Here is a 21,726-nt window from a genome sequence, read left to right as displayed (position 1 = left end):
GTTTATGCCAGCTTAAACTTCCTTCTGATCTGAAGGAATATAACCAATTTGTTCAACATCCTTTTAATTTAGCTTATTTGTCAGACAGGAACTTATATACACATCTACAGCCGACAGTGCTACTATTTGCCTAGAAAGTTTGTTTATGCTCTGAAACATGTAACACCAAGTTGCCACCGTTTGTGCAACTTTAAATCCTCTTCCCATTCACTTTCCTCTTTTGCACAAAGTGAGTCAGGGGTTTGCCAGAAGGACATGGGGATGTGCTGCTCCAAATGCACCAGAATGCACAGTAACAAGGGTCAAGGCTGCAGAGCAAAATTTGGTGTTTCTGCACTTCTGTTTACTTTATTTTGAAACCTAAATAACATAAAAATTATATAGGACTCTGGTAGATGAGCTTTGGCATATCCAGCTTAAGACACAAGTGCCTTATCCTGCCTGTGTCCATGGCTGCTTCATCTGTCTCAGGGCAGCACCAGAGGAAGGACCTGCACCTGAGTCACACACCTCCTAAAGCCTCCAGTGAACATGGGTTTGAGCTAGGAGGACAATGCATACAGCTCTTGCAACCAAGTCCAGTTAGATTAAAGTAGCAGATAATTTAGAAGACTTTAGCAGAAGATACAGTCACATTTTTAAACAAATTAATACACAACATGTCAAAATATAATCAAATATTGCAAAGGATAAATGACTCAAGTGGAGAAATGTATGGTTAGGAGAATCTGTGACATGGGTGGGCATGCACAAAAACCTCCTACAAGCTTTAATCTTATACACAAAAACAATAAAAGAGAGAAAAATTCTCAGAACATAAAGCTGCACAGCTTGGTCTGCAATATTGAAATCATGTGCCCACTACAGCACATGGAGAAGGGTAAATATGTCTTGTTTGATGTACAGAGATTGAAGTAAAACTACTCTTTAACCTAGAGTGAACACATGTAGGAAGACAATGTATAATATTTAAAACTTTCAGTGAAGTTCTCTGAACTATACTGAAGAGAAACACAAAATTAAGAAAAAAATAAACCAAAATCCCTGGTCATGATTGGGTGTGCCAGGTTCTTACTGGAGCTGGTGTAAACTGAAATTGTTTCACCTATTTCACTTAAGCTACTCAGTAACATACATCTGAAATGGTTTTGGACATCTGAACCATCCAAAAATGACTACCTGTTTGAAAGCCAAGTGGCTCATGTCAAACCCCTTCCACCAACCCATCCTGAAAAAAAAAAATGCTGGATGATCGTTTGATGCTAAATAAATATCCTGTTGGGAATACACCCTTTGTAATAGTAAATGGCTCTGGTACAGAAAACAAAACAAAACAAACCCAAACCCCACACCCCTTAGTTTTTGGCACATCTGAACAAACATCTCTGCAATCATTCCTGGATGAGGATTCCTGAAACCGGCAGCATCCAGCGGAGCCATTCATAATAGCCTGCAGTGCGTTTCCAAGTATGTTGGATCTGAAGGATAATTTTGTGCCAGTAACCCCCAAATTTCTAAATACGACCTCAATGCAGAGAGCAAAACATAAACACTTGGAAGACAGACAGACGCCAAAGCACTAGAAACAAAACCCACAACACAGCCCGGGACAACCACGCCTGAGGAGCTCCAGGAAGACCACCGGAAACTGTGGCCTTGCTCTGATCCATCTTGGTGACTTTCTTTAACCCAGTGAAACTTTGCAAAAGGGACTTTGCTTTACCGTGTGCCTGCAGAAACTTTTGGGCAAGTAAAAACCATTTACTCCTTGCCAGCTTTCATCTCATTACCATTAGCGGGCACCCACCACACTGGGAAGGCGAAGTTCACAGGACTCCCTCAAGAACCCTGGACTGTGTGAGAAGACACAGATTGTTTCACTAAACATGACAACTCTCTGAGCTTACATCCTTATGGAGCTTTTACCCCTGCTGTTTGCTTCTCTAGAGAAGGAGGGACCCAAATTATACTAAATGAGACAAACAACATCCCAACTGCTGTCTCTGCAATAAACCAAACTGTGCCTCAATATGCCGCAGGAAGACTGAAAACTTGGTGTTCACTAAGTAGCATGATGAAAACAGTGTGTGTGTTAGTTGTGTGTGCCATACTTCAACTTTTGTGGAAGTTTTCCTACAAAAGATTAAGGAAGAACAGCAGTAATGCATTTCACGAGTCAAACTCTTAGGATATGGGAGTCCAGCACTGGCACGGCAAAGGGACATCTCAGACGCACCTCAGAGATGTTCTTGGAAGCAGGTGGCACAATATATTTAATGAACACTCATCAGATTTGGTTATGGCAACCTACTTTGAAGCTACTGGGAGTGAAGGAACCATGAATGACTAATAAATATGAAGCTCATTTTCAGATTCATACATAAGGCTTTATTTTGAATCTTCATGATTGTTTCTGGCACAATGGAGGTCTTGCCCATGCATAATGAGTTAAGGAGGGGACTGAGATTTAAAAAAGCTAATTCCACAATTCCAAAATGTCTCTAAATTCTTTTTTTAATGTTACTATTCTAAAACATTAGGAAAATACTAGGAAAATTTACATTTAAAAAATTTTTATTATTTGAAGACAATGACATTCATAGTTCTTCCCCACCTGGCTAGGGAGGACAGAAAAGCCTTCTTTTCTTATTAAGTTTAAAAGAAATCTCCCAATACTACAAGGAGTAAAGTTCCTATCCACATGAGTCATCAAAAGGGTTGAGACTTCCACATGCTTTACAGCTTGGGTAATACTCACAGAATCACAGCATGGCTGAGGCTGGAAGGCAGCCCAGAGGTCACCTTGTCCAAGGCCCTGCTCAAGCAGGGCCACCAGACCAAGCGGCCCAGGAGTACGACCAGATGGTTTCTGAGCATCTCCAAGGATGGAGATATGAAATAGTAGGGGAAAAAAATTAAATTCCCCCCATTGACAGGGGACAGATATGCAGGGAACTCACTGGGATTGATAAAATTTACAGTATTCCTTTGTGTATGTGATGAAGCAACATTGACTAAATATCTAAAAATGTTCTTTTGTTATAAACAATCCTTTTCTGTTTTTTAGTAATCACAAGACCCTATTCTGCAAGCTACTTGGGTAAAGCTGCAACAAGATAAGGAGATAAATATGTGGGCTCAGTCATGACAATCAGGCAATGAAAAGACACCAGCATATCCAAAAATTTTCCTTTTAAATAGTCAAAAACTACCTGTCAAGTCAAAACCTGAAAATATTGTAGGAGTTCTACCACAAAAAAAATTCTTTAAAATCTTATAATTGTCAGTATATAGTGAAGCTGAAAAAGAAAAACCAAAGAGCTGTCATAAGCATAAAATTAATAATCTACTGCTGTTTAGATGCAGCAGGTTGACTGTTAAACCACTTTACTGGCTGGGGCTTTACTGTCAGACCTACTGCTGATCTGGCAGACAGTGAACCAAATGTCACGAGCTTCCAAAACTTTCACAAGAACAGAAAGTATGGAAGGCTGGAAAATACCAGCATCACCAAACACAGCAGGGAGGTTCCAGGGGTCTCAAACTGTTGCTTACTGAGGTGTTCTGCAAGAGGGAGTAACAAGCTTTTAATCAGAAGATGCAACAGTTACTTCTGCACAGGGAAGGGGCAGTGCTGTGTCAGAAAACAAGCAAAGGGACAGGGTGCTTTACACAGCCTTGCAGGGATCTACAGAACTACAAACACCACTACAACGCTCTAGTCCTGGTAGTTTTGACAGATGAAAGACCAGGTCAATGTAGCAACACTATGAAAAGAAATCTTAACAAGAGAATGCAAACTATCAGTTTAAAATGCCTATCTGTCCTGGTTTTGGCTGAGATAGAGTTAATTTTCTTCTTAGTATGTGGTACAGGGCTGTGTTTCGGATTTAGGATGAGAAAAATGTTGGTAACACACCGATGTTTTAGTTGTTGCTAAGTAGTGCTTACCCTAAATCAAGGACACTTCAGTTCCCTGTGCTCTGCCAGTGAGAAGGTGCACAAGGAGACAGGAGGGAAATGGCCAGGACTGCTGACTCCAACTGGCCAGAGGGATGTTCTATACCACAGAACATCACACTCAGTATATCACAGAATCACAGAATGGTTTGGGTTGAAGGCAGCCTTAAAGATCATCCAGTTTCAATCCCCCAGCCATGGACAGGGACACCTTCCACTAGACCAGGTTGCTCAGAGTTCCATCCAACCTGGCCTTGAACAATTCCAGGGATGGGGCATCCACAACTTCTCTGGACAACCTGTTCCATTACCCCAACACCCTGACAGAAAAGAACTTCCTTCCAATATCCAATCTAAACCTACTCCCTCTTAGTTTGAATCCATTCTCCCTTGTCCAATGTACTACATGGTGTTGTATAAAGCCCCTATCCATCATTCTTGTAGGCTCCCTTTAGATACTGGAAGCCTGGGGACAGTTGGGCAGGAGCTGCCGATGGCTGCTCAGGGATGGGTTGGACACCGGTCAGTGGGTGCTGAGAAACTGTGTTGAGCATCACTTGTTTGTCTTGAGTTTTATTCCTCTCTCTCTCTCTCTCTCTCTCCTTTTTATCATCATTATCATTATTAATATTTATTTCAACTATTAAACTGTATTAATCTCAACCCAGGTACTTAGCTGAAAGCTGGGTACGCCATTATCCAATATTGTAATTACCAAGTTTCACTCAGTAACCCAATTTAGGAACAAAACAAGTTTGCACTAATCATCATTCATAATTCTGTTACTGTTCTGGACACAGTTTGACAGAAACACCACTCTTCCTGTCAGGGTCTGGGGAAGTCAGACTGGCACATGCAGCGATCACTCAGGTGCAGGAATCTTTGACATACGACAACTTCATATGTGAAAGTTTTAGCAGCTGGGACAAACAGACAAACTGCAGATAACTGGGCCCCTGCAGATCACCTGCAACCCTTTGGGATGACAGGGAGCCAAGGCAAGGCATGTTATAGAAACACAGAACCCCTAAGGTTAGAAACGACCTTTAAGATCATCAAGTCCAACCATCAACCCAGCACCACCGTGCTCACCATTAAACCATGTCCTCAAATGCCACTTCCACAAGTTCTCAGAACAGCTCCAGGGATGGAGCCTCCAACGCTTCTCTGAGCAGTCTGTTCCAATGCCTTACAACCCTTTCAGTGAATTTTTTTTTTTTAATATCTAATCTAAACCTCCCCAGCACAATTTGAGGACTGTTGAAGGCCCCACAGAGGGTGATGGCTGTTAATGGCTGTCACCACTACTTGGGCTGCACTGAGCTTGCAGCCACATATTCTTGCCTGCTGAAAACCATCATGGGAGACAGCAGGGGAAAAGCAAATCGGAGTTTAAGTGTGACAGTAATAACCACATGCAAGAGCCACTTCTCCATGGACAGAGGCACATTTCTTTCATCTTAGGTGAACACTGTAATATTTTATTCACAACAGTAAACAACGAAACGTACAACCACATCAGAAGTGGTTTTTTGGGGGGTTTTTGCTAGTGCTGCATGTGTTTCTTCTAAAACCACTACTTATCTAATTTTTTTTACCTTTCTGAGGGACATTGCAGGAGTAATGGCTTCAAAGTGAAAGAGGGTAGGTTTAAATTATATATTAGGAAGAAATTCTTCACTGTGAAGGTGGTGAGGCACTGGCACAGGTTTCCCAGAGAAACTGTGGATGCCACATCCCTGGAAGTGTTCAAGGCCAGGTTGGATGGGGATTTGAGTGACCTGGTCTGGTGGAAGGTGTCCCTGTCCATGGTGGGTAGGTTGGACCCAAATGATCTTTAAGGTCCCTTCCAACCCAAACCATTCCATGTATTACTTACTGCAACAGATGTTATATGGAGATAAGAAGAAAGCTTGCAGTTATTCTTTTTGTTAAATATATTTTATACAGAAAATAACTTTGTGCAATAAGATTTTCAATGTAAGACCATTTAAACAGCAATTTTGTTCACTCTAAAAACATGACACTGTATTATGGGTAACCAGCTCCCAATGATCCATGACTGAGGAGCTTCCCAAGCTAGGAGTGGTATTCAACAGCACTCATCCAATTATTTTTCCACTAGTTTGTTCAGGTCTTTTTCAAACCCATGTCGAGTTGTTCATGCCCAAAGCATCCAGTAGCACTGAATTCTATAACTGCAGCAGATGCCAAGTGCAAATGCACCTGGCCCTTGTGCTTTCTGAACACGACCTGGATGTCCCCTGATTTTTGTGTTGCACAACAATGAATCACCGTGCCCTGTTCATTTTCTCCATACCACTCATCATTTTGTGGGACCCTATTAAATTCCTCCTCAGTGAAATCACTTCAGGTTGAAGGCTTTTACCTCAACTGATCCCCTCACAGAAGCTCTTACTTTCTTCTTGTCGTACTTGTTGGCCTTTCCTGTACTTTCACAATTACAGCTCATCCATTTGGAGAAGAGAAAGCAGAACTGCACATGGCATTTAGCATGCAGTGATGCCAAAGATTTATAAAGCAACAGTAAAAAAGAAAAAAAAAAAAACCTCACTGATGCTCTATTCTGCTTATCCCTGTGCCAGTAATTCTTAGAATTTGTTTCCTTCTTTGACTTCTAAAAGCTCATGCAATTCTCAGAAGAACTAAAGCACCACTTGCTCAGGTAGCAATAGTTATTTGAGAGTGATTTTTGTTTATACAAAATTAGGATGGTGATTCTCCCCTGCATGTTCTTTTACAGGATGGTGATTCTCCCCTGCATGTTCTTTTACAGGCACTACTACTGAATTTAGGAGTCATTTTATTTTCTATGCTCACTCTCCAGTGCCTTGCAGGTGGGCACCTCTTTTATTACCCTAAATAAGTTTATTTCACTCACTATTTTCTTCCCTTTTGTACCTCACCTAGAAAAGGGCTAGCAGGGTCGATGCTTGTGGGACTCCAACACCAGCCTGGTTTATATATGATTTTAACTCGTCAGCTGTGAATTTCTCTAATTATTTCTTCTACCACACTGAAGAGTCAGCCTCAACACAGCATCACTAAAAATTAAGACATGTCCACAGAACAAGGAAGGTGCCCCTGCTCATGGCAGAGGGCTTGGAACAAGATGATCTTTGAGATCCCTTCCAACCCAAACCATTCTGTGATTCCATGAACTACAACATACACAGAACAGCCCTTTTTCCAGTGAGGAAACGCATGCAAATGTTTCAAGATATTTGACTGGTAATGTCAACACCAACTCTCCCATCATGTCACTAATGACACAGCAGCAGGGTTAAGATTCAAAGTAATGGAAAAGTGGAATATTCTGGATCTTTGAAAATTTCCAAGACCTGTTGGTTATGTTTAACAAAGCACAGTTTGATACTAAAACTGCAAAAGCGGTATTGAATAAATAAGCAAAAAAAAAGAAGTCGCCTTTCAGAAATAACCTCCATGATGAAAAACCCAGTGAAGGCAGAATTGATCTGGAAATAACAGATTTCACCAGCTCTCAAAACACCTGAGACAGAGATATCAGTCAGAAGGTAAAAAAATCAGATTTTTCTAAATGGCCCATTTTAAGCTTGTGTGATGATAAATAGTATTATCGAGTCAGCCTGTAATGATTTAAAGGTAAATATCAAATAACTTCCTTTTGTGTTTGCTTTCCTCATTACAAACAAATTACCAGAATATAATGCAAAAATAATAAGATGCTTACAATAATTACAACAACATGCTTCAGTTCTGCTAATTTTTCCAGTGGCTGGACAGGTAGGAGTCAGCAGCATTAGAAAGAATAAACTACTCCTTTTCTAATAAGTACATAGAATATTAATTGCCTGAAAACATATTTAAATGCATTTCTAAGCACATATTTGCTGCAAATATTTATGGACAAATTTAATCTACAAGCAAATCCTCAGTGGTGTTAGTTTTTCCTTTCATTAATTTTAGAAGGGATGAGTAGTAAGTGATGAGGCCTCAGTATCTGCCTGAAAAGCACAAACTGGATTTTAAAACAACTTTGGTGTTAACACGTGGCTGAGAGTTTTTGCCATTGATTCACCCAAACCAGGACTTGCTCTCAGGTGTGTTTTACTTTGTCTTAATCAGAGGCTCTACTCAGTATAGTTCATGTCATTGCAAAAAATGTCTGTATTTCCTCTAATAAGTAGGATATGGCAAGATTTTTTCTCTTTATAAAAGTGCTTTTGAGGCTGCTTCAAAGTTGATGAGATTCTGAATTAGTCCAAAATTCCCTGGCAGCTCCTACGTGAATAACTTTCTGTCACTGAGAAGTGTTTGTTTCTGGTTCTTCTGTGCTTTGCCCAGAGACAAATGAGGCTGGTCAGAGGGAGGCTCATCCCCAGGAATTTAATGTGAAGTCCAACAAGAAATCAGCTGATCAGGCAACATCACTGGGTCTGGTAATAACGTTACTAATGACAATAAAGCAGGCAAGGAGACACTGGTTGATAAAATCATCAAGGCTGCTCTATCTGTTATCAATTCTGAAGTTCCAAACACCATGGGGAGGTGAGGGTCTCACAGAAAGTAGTGCTGTAAGAACTGGTTGACGTGGTATGGATAGTAAACAGAATACTTGATGGATTTACAATTAATTTCCCAAGACACTCAGCAGTTCATAGAAACTTGTTTTATCGCATTTCTCCCAGATCAATATCTGAATCCCAACATTTTTATGTGACACAAAGACGGGAAGAATTGCAGACTCTAGGATGAGTTGAGATATTTCACAAGTGTTCTCAAAGGAAAAAAATTGAATAATCAAATAATTAACACACAGAATTTGGTTTGAACTTGAAATGCAGAGCCAAGAAAATACCAAGTACAGAAACTTGCTGCAACTAACAGAAGATGGGGGAAAGGAGCAGAAGCCAAGTCTTCACTAATAGCAGAAGGGGCATCAAACCTACAGAAAGCATATCATGAGGTATTTAGTATATTCTTTCTTTCTTTAGCAGTTCTATATTTGCCTGTAAGTGTGTGCACAAAGCCACAGGTTTTCCATAATTTTCTGGTTTGTATTTTTCTGGCCATTAGAGACTCAACCATCAGAAGAAAACTACTCTTATGGAGAGGAACAACACAAGAGGATCTACAGGAGAACATATTATTCCCCAGGAAACTATTCTGCAGTGTTTTACTGATAACTAGACAGGTGGAAGGTGGTGATGGTTGGAAGGTCTTGACAGGACCAGGGCAACAGACACCAAGTGAAACAAAAGAGGTTCCCTCTGAACATCAGGAAATACTTTTTTACTGTGAGGGTGCTTGAGCACTTACACAGATAGTTCAGGCAGGTTGTGGAGTCTCATTCCTTGGAGATACCCAAAAGCTGTCTGGACATAGTCCTGGACAGCCAGCTCTTGGTGACCCTGCTTGAGCAGAGGGTGGGCCAGATGACCTCCAGAGGTCCTAGCCATTCTTAACCATGCTATGATGCTGTGGGTGCTAAAATGATGGAAAGGATATGTAACCACACCAGCTGCACAGAGAAATATCAATGCAATATCACTGGGGGAACCACAGTGAAGAAAAATGAAAGAAGAGATAGATGGAAAGACCAATAAGAACCTGAAAAGTAAAACAGTCACTAAGGGAGGAGCCCAGGGATCAGCAAGAGAGACAGGGTTGGTGGGTGAAGTTTACAAGAAGCTGAAATCTATTGATTCAGTAGAAGCATTTGATTCAGTAGAACCATTTTGATTCAGTAGAACCATTTTTTCAAGAAAAAGTTTACTTAGCTCCAAACAGATCTTTCTTCCAAATTCCAAAATTTCCTTTTTCCAATTCCAAATCCCTGCTCTCTTTCCGTCCTTAAGAATTCCTCTATACCAAAGTGAACCTGGTAGCTGGCAGAAAACAGCCAGGGCTCAGGAATCACAGCAGTTGGCAGGGATAACCAGCCATACTGAAATGATCAGAGCAGCACACGCCTTACCCTGCTTTGCTTCCAATTCTGCCTCGTTTTACATGTGAGATTACAGAATTTTGGGAAGGGCAGCAACTTGTTTCCCGAACTGCAATTAAAATAGCCGTGCCTCAGCATTGCAAAAGAGCCCCTGTAAGAAGAATTTTTGCCTTTTTTTTTTCCCTTAATAAACATTTGTGTCAACATTACAAATGAAAATAACATTTGGTACTTCCACACCCTCTGCTTTTTTCCCCATAAAAGACCTGACAGCTAGAAAATACTTCTTTAAGTGGGATTACATGGGCCATCTCATTTCTCCCTTCCTGAGGAGAGTTCTCATTCCTCCTGCATTGCTCCCTCCCCTAAAAGCAGAGTTCATTATACTGAATACAATATTCACATTTTATGAAACTTAATTAATTCACAAAAGGGCACCAGTAATGCTAGACTCCATAAATAAAACAAAAAAGAAACAAGCTCAAAAACCCAAACAAACAAGAAACAAAAATCTCACACAGTAAAAGAATTCCTGATTATTCTCAGCATATGAACCAAATAATGGAAAAGAAGCGAGAAACACAGAGACTCAAACTATGTCACACATCAGGATGTTTAATCTCATTTTGAGTTTTGTAGTATTACAATATTCTGTTTTGGTTTGCCAACTACTGCAGAAAATTGTTGGCAAGTCCACTATTTGCAGAAAACAAAATAAAATACCTTTTTAGTCAAAGTAGAAATCAATAAACTAGGACACAAATACACCATAATTTAAAACAGTTTCACACAGAGCAACAAGCTGGGATTACTCCTTCTCCCACACTTTTTTACTAACACAGGTAAGTGCTTAGAATAAGTTTTAGAGGCAGTAGTCTTTTCAAATAATATGATTAAAGCTCTAGCAAGTCACATGATGTTCAACTTTTAAAATAACATAATTGTGATTCCGTCTCTCTCAAATTGCTCAACATGAAAATGCTCTTTCAAGTCTATTTCGGTTCCCCTGTAAAAATGTGATTTCAGAGCTATGTGTTTTTACATGGCATATTTTCAGTTAGGAGTACAGTCTGCAAATCCATCCTGAGCTCAGCACTGAAGGGGTGGTGCATCACTTCTTCCAGCAGCAGACCCAGAGGAGTCTTTGTCCATTGGGATTTCCAGCACAGTGCTCCACTACTGCCTGTACCCTTAGAATGAGCACCAGCCCTCTGTGACAGCCAGGTTGATTTTGATGGAAGATAATGGAGAGACTTATCTATGTGCAGTCTTGGAGCCTTAAAAATAATTATCTGTGTCCCTCTCTCCTCTGAAGCAAAAATGCTCTCAGATCTCTGTTGAGGAACTTTGTTAATAATGACAAAAGCTAAAAAAATACAGCTATCACTGAATTCCCTACACAGTAGTTATCAGTTGTTAAGCTTGTATTTCTTTTTGGTTGGTTTTCTTCTTTTTTTTTAAATTTACAAAACTTATCACTTACAATAACACTTACTGTCCCCTTGGCTGATTTTAATAAGACTGTTTCTAACAAATGGGATAGGAAGCCGTAAATGGAATATAGGGCACTGCTTTTCTATACAGAAACACCTGCACCAACTTTTTCACTTTGAACTTTATTAACTTTAATGTTATTAACCTACTTGTAGAAGCTGCAAAAGACCATCCAAGTTCACTACCACCAACAGTTTATCAGCAGGGGCAGAAAAACAATGGACAGAATAAAACAATGAAACATCCTTGTATTGAGTTTTAATCCAGACTCCCTCCACATACCATTCACAACACAAACTCAACACAAGTTGTGATTTAACACTCGGGACACTCCCCAAAGCCTCGAGTCACAAGCACAAAGATTTCTCAGCATCATTCACCATCAAGTAAGAAGGAAACAGGAGACCAGCAGATACAGTCAAAGCTCATCCTCCATCCACTTGAGAAGTTCAGCCTTCTCCTCTCCAGCTGTCACCACTGCAGCCACGTTCCTGCATGGCCCATACAAAAACGTTGCTGCAAAGATGGTTCTTTGAAGTCCTTTACTTCTTCTCTCTATAAATCTACACTAAGCACAGATTCTTGTCTTCCTCTTGAAGGACTCCACAACTCTACCTCCTTCATTAGCAGCTCTGAGAGGAAGAGACAACTCCCTCAACTCAGGTGGCACCTCCACGCCACTGCTGCCCTGACCACCAGCATCTGCTGTGTGTCTCTGTGCCTCCTTCCACTTTTCTCATTACACATATAGGGCCATCTAATGAAATTTATAAACCCTTATGTGTCAATGCCTGTTTAAGGTTTATTTCTGTCAAACAGCAACTTGTCCCTGGTTAAAAACAGGCAAATGGCTACAGACATGTGCCTGGCAAAGAGATGATAGTTCTTCACCATGGTCTTTATCTCGTGTGTTGGCTCATCTGCTTGTCTCTTTAGGCTCCTGAACTGCCAGAACAGAAATCACAAACTGTTTCAACAGTACTCAGTCCAGTACAATGAGCTCCCTCTGGTAACTGAAGCATCTGGGTACCACCACAACAAATATTTACAAAAGCAAGAACAGAGATTTATCCTGTTTCCTAAGCAGCAGTAGCAAGAAATAACATTTGGTTATCCTGGTTATCCCTTTGGTATATAATCTGCTGTAGTTATCTGAAGATACAGGTCAATAAGCAACAGTGTATTTTGGCAGGTATTCCACAAACAGCAGCCATCACTTCAAAGCTTTTATTTTTGTTAGATACAGCCTTGTAAAAGCAGAAAAAGAACCTCTACATATCTACAGCAAAAAGGCATTCCCATTAAACTATTTAAAAACAATAGGTTCAAATAGCTTAAAATTAACATAGGTTTAAATAATGTAGGTTTTTTACTTTTACATCTGCCCAAATGTACATCTTGTACTACAATTTTAAAGAAATATTTCTTGTCTACCAAAGTCCTGCCTAATGAAATGCATTTCTGAGAGAGAAGCAGTACCCAGACAGCATCAGCACTATACTCTCAGTACCTGTTTCCACAGTGTTTTCTGTTTCTGCTGCCTCCAAACCATCCATACTGTCTTCATCCTCCACTGCAGTTTTTCCTCTACTCCGAGGCCTGCAAACATAAGAAGGAAAAACTCTTTTTAGACAGAAAGCTTTTTTAAAATTAGGATTTAAATACTTTCTTTTTGAGGGATAAATGTCAGCACTAAATTATGTAACATTTAAGCTAACTCATGATTTCAGTCTTGTACAAAGCAGAAGTTTCCTTCCCTTTTTTCCTGTTCTAGGTAATGTCCTCAGAAAGGTACACTTGAATCAGCAGTTTGCCCTTTAAGTTTCTCTGATTATTCTCAGAAGAAAAATAAAATAATGAACTTTTACTGATCAAACAATAGATTAAAACAGGCAGATTTTTTAAGACACAAGGAACCCTGTTTGCTCAACGTAAGAGGAGAGATAACACTACCTAAAGTCTGGCCAGTAGTTACTACAAAATAGAGACAGATCCATCCAGAACATCCTTGGATGAAATTTCTATAGAATAATAATGATGCTAAGGCAATGAAATTGAAACATTTATTATTTGCAGTGAAACAAATATTTTGACAGGTAAAGTAAAATGTTATGAGAGATGACTGGATGTCATCGCATTAAAAAAGTCATCACGTGAGGACAGCCTGTCAAACCTAAAATACCTGGCAGATTTGTTTCAATTTCAACCGAGGTCTGACGGAAAGCAAACAGGTTTGTGCTACAAAATTCCAGCCTTTTTTCCCTGCCTGGTTCTTCAGCGACTATCATGGTGGGCTGTTGAGAAGCCCAGGCATCCAGATTCCCAGCTGTTCAGCAGCCCATTTGAAAGGGAGCCAAGAGCTTGGCACCTCGCCTCCCAAATTTTCAGGCTACTTGGCAACCCGCCTGGCATGCTGACGGAAAGCCTGGGGGACCCTGGGAGCTTCTGATTCCAAGTACACAAATTCTGAGCGGTTTGGGGCATCTCAGCAGTTCCAATGTCCCAGAGCTCCCAGGCAACCATTCACCCAACCAACATGCCTTGAATCGGGATGCCAGGCAGGGCAGCACACGGGCACCCCGCCTGCTCCCCCCCAAACAAAACCGCTCCAGTTCCTCTTTCACAGAGCACTCTGAAAGGTTTGGGTTTAGTTCTACATCGGGGAAAAAAGGTTTTGGTTGCTGGGTTGTTGGTTTTTTTTTTTGGTGTTTTTTTTTTTTTTTTTGAAGCGATTAAATCATTCCAAAACCAGCATTTCCTTTTTTTGTACAGTCTGTTATAGTACTTGGGTCTACCCAAACTACTTCCGCAGAACTAGATCTGCTAAATCAGCTACAAAATAAACTCTTATCATGCAGTGCCTTTGGTTCTCTTGGATCAAAGAACTGGACAGAACTGGAACCATCTTTGGAGCCTACACAGGTTGCTCTCCTGCTAGAAGAGGATTGACTGTCTAGGACTACCTAACAAGACAATCCCTTCAAATTGTGTTGGAACCATTTTTGTCTCTGCAAAGGAGGAAAAGAAGAATTAAAATGAGGCTCAAAACAAAGCCTGAAAAAACCCCCCACTCAATTTACAAAGGAGCTGGGGGAAAGAAGAAAGCAAGAAGAGATGAAGGACAGAAGGACTTTTCTTGGCACCCCTATAAAATTTGTTCAGGATAATGCTGAAAAATTTGAGCACAGTGGGAACCCAAGGGATTACAAGGTTATCTTTCCGTTTGCCTGCTTATCCATAAGCACTGACAACATATCCATAACACACAAAATAAGAAATAGCTGCCTTAGACGAAACAGAATCCAGCATCCCCTTCAGTTATTTTCTCCTTTACAAGCTTCCCACTGTAGTATCTTAAACCCCATGTTTCGCAAATATTTAAACCAGAATAAACTGCACAGCCAGCAGAAGAAACTGTGTTATACTCTTCCCTTCAGACACCATATCAACCCATCCAGGAGCACAGCGACCACTGAGCTGGCTGGAGTGAGGACACACGTTTTGGAAGTGGGAAGGACACAAATGTTTCTTGCAGCAGCATCTGAGATGGTCACACAGAGGGATTCCCATCCCTGACAAAGAGTAGGGAGTAGAACAAATGGAACATCATACCCACTGGATAAAACAGGCTTATCCAGCAAGAGAGAGATACAGCAAGAAAGGTGATATTTTTCAAACACAAAAACAATGCAGCTAGTAAAAAAAAAGAGCTTATAGGTATTAAATTACTTTCAGTTCTTCACATCATCCAGCACCAAGCAAAAGGATGGGAATGCAGGTAAGTGAAATCACTTCCCTTGGTGCAGGAATGCTCAAAAGCTTTACAGAACACAACCAGCTAAGAACAGGGATTATTTCTAAATCCTATCCCAATTATACTTCCACCAACTATCCGACTGCAATGCAAAGTTACAAGTCCGTACTAAACAAGGATTCCTTTGAAATCATCACAAACATTAAATGATAATTCTGCTTTCTTCAAAAGTACCCCTTTTCAGTATTCCTCAACACAACCCTGCAGGTGAAACTTGCTGGATAGTTGAAGATGAAGATTATTTATGTTTATTTAATAATTTACATACAGTTTTAGATTTTCTATTAAACACCAAAGCACCTCACAAAGACTTTTTAAAACATTTTAACAGGAGCAGTATTCACTCCTTGAACTCCCTACCATATTTTAGCAACCTATTTAACACCAAGGAAAATCAGATGTTTCAATTAATTAAACATAATTGCTTCCTTCAGTGAAAGATATAACCAATGTCTGGTGTTTTCTTGCCATTTCCCTCCCCCAAATATTCTACAAAAAGCCTTCATAATGCTGTGCAGGTTTTAAATAAAACTGAAGAAATGGTGAAAAAAATGGCAGATTATATCATTAACTTATTTTTGCTAGTTACATTTATTTCCCAATCATCAGAAGAGATTTTATAGCCTACAAATTTCTGTTTGGCTTAGAGAAAAAAATAATTCAAGTCAGAAAACAGTGAAATATACTCTGTACGACAATTATAATTCAATGTTTCCACAGCAAATGCCGTTTAAGAAGGCCATATACCATATCTAATGGTTGTAATCAGCATTTGTAATAAGAATGGACTGTTTCACGTGATTTGCATTAAGTTTATACATTTTATTTAATAGTTTTATACACAAAGCTTTTGGCTGGTTTGCATAACACTACATTTTTCTACTGACAAACTCTGTTAATTCCTTATTTTTCTACTTACTTATTCTACTCCCCCTTAAATACAGTAGGAAAAGCAATCTGTGCTCTGTTCTTTGCCTGGGACTTGACTACTTCTTCTCCAGTGCATCCTTCTGAAGGAGGATATGAAAAGGCTGCGGGGGCAAGACAGGGTTGGGCCAGTTTTTGCTTCCTTATTACGGAACAACAGCCTGTGACTATTCCCCTTCGCTCACAGAAAGCCAGACAGCACTCAACTATAAGTGCCATATTGAACATTATAACCTCAATTCTGCTCTAGATCTTGAAGTTCAATCCCAAAATTTCTCACTGGGACAGGGGGTAATTATAACACTCTTTTACGCTACCGCGGCAGAAACCCCATCAGCTCGCGACGGCAGAAGTATTGAACACAGATGAGCCACGTTTCCTAGGGCTCACAAACCCAGAACAAAATGTACAGGCAGGGCCTGACCCATAAGGACTCCACCAGAAAACAATAAATATTAGTCAGTGGGCAGGCAGTGAGCTTGGTACACGGCTGAACTGCTGCCAAGGTCTCTGCGATGGCTTCCTCGCCTGCCTTTTTCCTACAACAGAGTTCAATTTAGAAGGAAAAAACAAAAGCACGTCTATTTCTGTTTAAAAGAACAGATCCACTGAGAGAAATATAACTTCTTGAAGTGTTTAAGGCACGTTCAGCGTTTCATGGAATAAAGTCAACAACAAAGACAAAACTACACTTTTTTATTAATATAGGACTCCAGTTAAACATAATTACTGTCTACAGTAATTTGACTCATATTTCCATAAAACAGTCATTTATCAAAATCCTTTGTGACCTATTCCTAAATTTTTTATCAATTAGTTTTTTTAGCTAATGTCTTTCATTAATCTCCATCTTTAAATATACCATAGTAAACAAAAATCTCGTAATTCTTCTCTGGGTAAGCAACTAATTAAATTTAGCCCAGAGGAGAAAGAAAAAGCCCAGAAAAACCTTTTGCAGGGCTCAGCAGAGCATTAGGTACTCCCTCTGCACAGGGGGAAAGCCTTGCTGAGGTTCTCTGAAAGCCCTGATGACTTCACCAACACTGGGAGATCACCAGGCATCTGAGCGGCTTCTGCTGAGTGCACGGAGAGCAGCACGGATGCACAATGCTGGGGGAAAATGGAAAAGTATCTTACTCATCTGACAGCAATCAGATACTGCTTCTTTTCTTCTCTTTTCTGCAGTATTGGGATGTGGGTTTTTTGGTGGTTTGTTTTGTTTTTTTTTTAAAGGTCATATCAATAGCACCATAACTGGACAAGTACAATGTAGGTCAAAAGTACACCTTGGATCTTACTCATTCTTTCCACAAAGTGATCAGGAATAAGGCCATGGGCCAACATTTCCTGGAACCACATGAAATGACAGACAAAGCTACCATCCTCAGATGCCAGGCTGCTGGTTTATGATTACCCAGAAGTTATTGCCAGACACCAGTTTCTGCAAGTCCTCCCTAAATTGCTACCAACAAAATCATGTGACTGTTCAGCCCATCCATCAAAACCACCTTGCTAATCCAGTGCATATTGTTCCAGCCTTATGCAAACAGGTACATACGAGCCACTTCAGAGTCTTCCCCTTTTTCCCACATGTTGAAAGCTCTACGTCATTCAGGGGGAAAACTCCCTCCCTTCCGACGCTTTGCAAACCACGGAGCAAAATGATGGTACTAAATATATAAAACAGGGCCAATAACCTTAAAAAGCAGTGTAACATCTGGGATACAGTAACATCCTAAACTAGCACAGATGTCTTGTTAAATGAACATCTGTCCACAGCCTTTACACTGGAAGATGGTACAGGAATGATTTATAAAAAGGTTCAATTAGTGCTGCCATCAGCACGGCTGGTAACGAATTAATGTTCACAGGCCCTTTCACAAGTGAAAGCTGTTACTCTCTTTTCAGGAATCTTTTTAACAGGTGTGCAAAAGCACAAGCTCCCACTACTACTGAACCATAAGTGGTAAGTGCAGCTGTAAAAGTTTAACTGTGCTTAAGCAGAAGCTAAAATACCTAAGGTTCAGCTAATAGCCCCTTGTGAAGGGAACCACAGCAAGCAAGAATTAATTCAAGAACATACCTATAAAGGAAAGGTTCTTTTTCCCCTCTCTGTACGGTACTTTAGTCCTTATTACTTCTAAGAGTTGTGGAAATTCTACATCCAAGTCTGGATAAAATGAAGAACAAGGTGCTCTGGAAGCAAGGCAGATGCCAGCTAGTGAGAATTAACTTCAATAACTCTAAAAACTAACAAGCCTAAAATAGGAAACTCACTATCATATTGACTCCAGCTTCAAACTTATTCTGATTTAAAAGATTCTTTACAGGATTTTTTAATTGACCCATCAGTACCAGGTGAAAATATCTTCTGCACTTGCCTCACCCTCCACAATATTTTCTTTTGTATGTGGTAAAAGAAGAATGCAATGTAGTTTCCTCCTATTTACTTTTTATATTAGATATGTGTATATTACAGGCTGAGGGATCCTGATGTATGGGAAAGATGTGCAGCAGAAACATTACAACTGAAAGGTGACAACAAATTGAACTTTTAGTAATAGAGAGAAGTGAAAGACTGTAGGAAAGCTTTTATGTTTAGCATCTACTTGCTCAACCTACAGTTTCATTATTAAAAAGATCTCAAAACTATATTCGATATTGCTTACTGGTCTCCTGGTACAATCAAAGAAAAATTGTGCTTCTTAATACTTCTAATTTATAAAGCATAATAATCTTTTCAAAAAATACTACATCAAAGAAGTGACCCAGCTTACGTTTAAAACCAAAACATTGCAACTTCCCATCTTACACCTCCTCTAACCAGTAACGATCTAAAAGACATTATTCATTCACTCAAGGTTACTCATTCACCCAGGCTGTAACATCTTCACAGCTCAAACTTTTTCACATCTATATTTTATACAGTTACCTCTGAGAGCAATAAACACCTGAAAAAAATATTATAGCCTTTGAGATCAGGGATGTCTGAGAAAAAGCATAAAAAGAACCTACACCTCTGCTGGACGATTCTCAGCTAAACTATTCCAGTGCTCCCCTGAGAAAGGGAGATTTGTCAAAGATTTCCTACAATGCCCAAACAAATGCAAATAGGAGTCTTTTAAAGATTATTTGTACTAAATGTCATAAATGCATCTTTGCTGTCATTCTACAGTGCAGTCACTATTGACAAAAAGTAAGCAAATACAAAGGAAACCCACTGATAAATGTAGAGCTCTTCAAGAAACAAGGCTACCCTGAGAGGCTGGGAGAGAAGTGTCAAAATGAATCTGCATTGCACAGTTGTAACAAATGCCAAATGAATCAGTACTCTGAAGTAAATGTGAAGTTTGGTTTATCTGTATTTTCAACTTCAACTGTCCTTGCATAATGGCTGTATTGTGGGGGTTCTCAGGCCCATATTTGAGCAAAATTATTTTCCATGGGAGACCGAGAAAAGGCAAATAGGATGTCCTGCCTGCAGGCACTCATCAGGACTGTCTACCCAAATCAAAGAGGCACAATTACTGTAACAGGAATGTCATCTCACTGCTGGAAAACCTTAATCTCAACTCAATTTTGCAGAAGGCCACCAGATCCAAGAGCCTGAAGCTACACTCTGTTGGGTGATGAGGCTGGTCTGGCCAAAGCGACCGTCTGCAGCATTTTGTCTGCTCTTCCCTCAAGTTATTCATAGTTGTTCAGTTTGAGGCTGGAACTGCTCTTTTAAAAGACAAAGCAGATGAAGACTATCATAGCTGAAACAGAGCCTTACTAACAAGACCATGAAATCTTCTTCCTAACTTGTTACCCATTTGGGAATATCCTCAGTGATTGGGAAGAGAGACAGAGGGTCACAGTAGCCAAGGATCAAACCAGGTAGATTCAGTATCGTTAATTAACAGTTCATTAACAGTTGTAGGTACATAAAATAATGCATTTTCCACATGAGCCCATAAAATGCCCACAAAGTTACAGCTCTGCTACAGCCAGTTATGGACTGGAACATTGACAATAGGGCTACTACTCTGCAATGTACTTCTGCACACCTTCTTGTGATACCACTACATGAGAAAATCTGAGTTTGATGTTAAAAGTATGAAGACAGGTTGCTTGATCTACTTGTATGAACTGTTCAGATTTGGAAACAGTTCGAATAACAGGGAGAGAAATCATATAAAATGCTTTCAGATCTTTCAAGCTTTCTTTTTTTACTTTTCAAACTGCCTTTTTAGACATCTATAAATTCTGTAAGTGAAAATTACTTTCAGTCAACTATCTGTCACATTAACCCAGCAATGTACAGCATCAAAAACTGCTACAGGTTCTTCTTTCTCAAGAACCACCCTCCCACTGATAGGTAGACTGTATAATTTTATTCTGTAACACTTTACATACAGACCTTAATGATTATATATATTTCAGAAAGAAATAAAAAAAAAATTGGATGTATTTACAACCCTCCAACACATTATATATCTGCAGTTTTGCACAAACTACATCCTTTATACACTTGCTACCAATGCACCTGGCCATACTCACTAACAAAATGATGCAAAACAACAAACTAAAATTGCAGCAATATTTTTAAAACCTTTTCTGGAACCAAATTAGACACCAAGAGCTGTAAGTACAGCCACCTGCATATTTCCAGCTCCAGTGAGTTCTACCTGGCTCCAGACTTGGTAATGGCTGTATTCTTATGATGCCTTCAGACAAGAGTTTGTGTTTGGTAAATTTGCTAAATAATGTTTAGCAAGTCCACTGAATGTTTTCCTGTGTTCTCTTTCGACAGGCAAAGAGCATGAAATGGCAACATGAGCAGTTGAGAGACCATGGGCATTGCCAAACCCACAAGTTTCTGACCTTTGCAAGAGTTTCACACGTGCACCTGCACCATCCAACACTGTACTTGTCCACACTCCTCTGTCCTCTAAATAAATAAAATTGCATTAAAATATGCTACTGCATCAAACACTGTTTTTTCCTGATGGGTAGTGTAAGCATCCACTTAGATCTGAACACAAGATTTGTTTCTCCATGACGACGACTACGGCAAGTTTTAACTTCTCCAATCTTGTGACAGCCATGGTGCCCAGAATTTTTTACCCACAAGAGCACCAAGCTCATGTCTTTTTTAAGAATCATCCAGCTCCTTGTTCTTTCATACACTGCAGGATTTGCCTGCTACTCCTCTTCTGAATAAAGGTGGCAATACAATGGTAAGGGCTGTAATTCTCATGTCTGGTGATTTCAAGATCCTGTACATAAAATTCAGCAGATCTGAGTCATCACGTATGAGAAACAGCTGCCAAGTACTTGGAACTTGGTGGAAGTTTTGGTCTCTGTGAACAGATTTTTGTAATTTTAGCACCATTAATTAAGAGTCATTTTCCAAGATTTCCTTTTGGAACTTTGTAGTTTGACAGAGTCTTACCACAGGAACACCGTGAAGATTCTCTCATCTGTTTCCTTAAGTTAAATATTCTCACTGGATATTTTAGCTGCAGGTACAGGCTGTGCTGCTTGTCTTATCACCCAGTCACACACAGGGCAGGTATACAGACAATCAAATAACCTA

At 39.8% G+C, this 21,726-nt stretch overlaps 1 protein-coding gene across 1 annotated transcript in view; it reads right to left on the bottom strand.

The window, feature by feature from the left end:
• KMT2C (lysine methyltransferase 2C) overlaps positions 1–21,726 on the bottom strand; it is a 194,642-nt gene that overhangs the window by 133,942 nt on the left and 38,974 nt on the right. Inside the window, 1 exon segment of the mRNA XM_027648467.1 lies at positions 12,915–13,003. Within this exon segment, the coding sequence (XP_027504268.1) occupies positions 12,915–13,003 (89 nt within the window).

This window comes from Corapipo altera, unplaced genomic scaffold, assembly GCF_003945725.1.
Source record: "Corapipo altera isolate COAL_440 unplaced genomic scaffold, ASM394572v1 47, whole genome shotgun sequence".
NCBI lineage: Eukaryota > Metazoa > Chordata > Aves > Passeriformes > Pipridae > Corapipo > Corapipo altera.
Note: the sequence above shows the minus strand (reverse complement) of the source record. Positions and strands in the feature narration are given on the sequence as shown.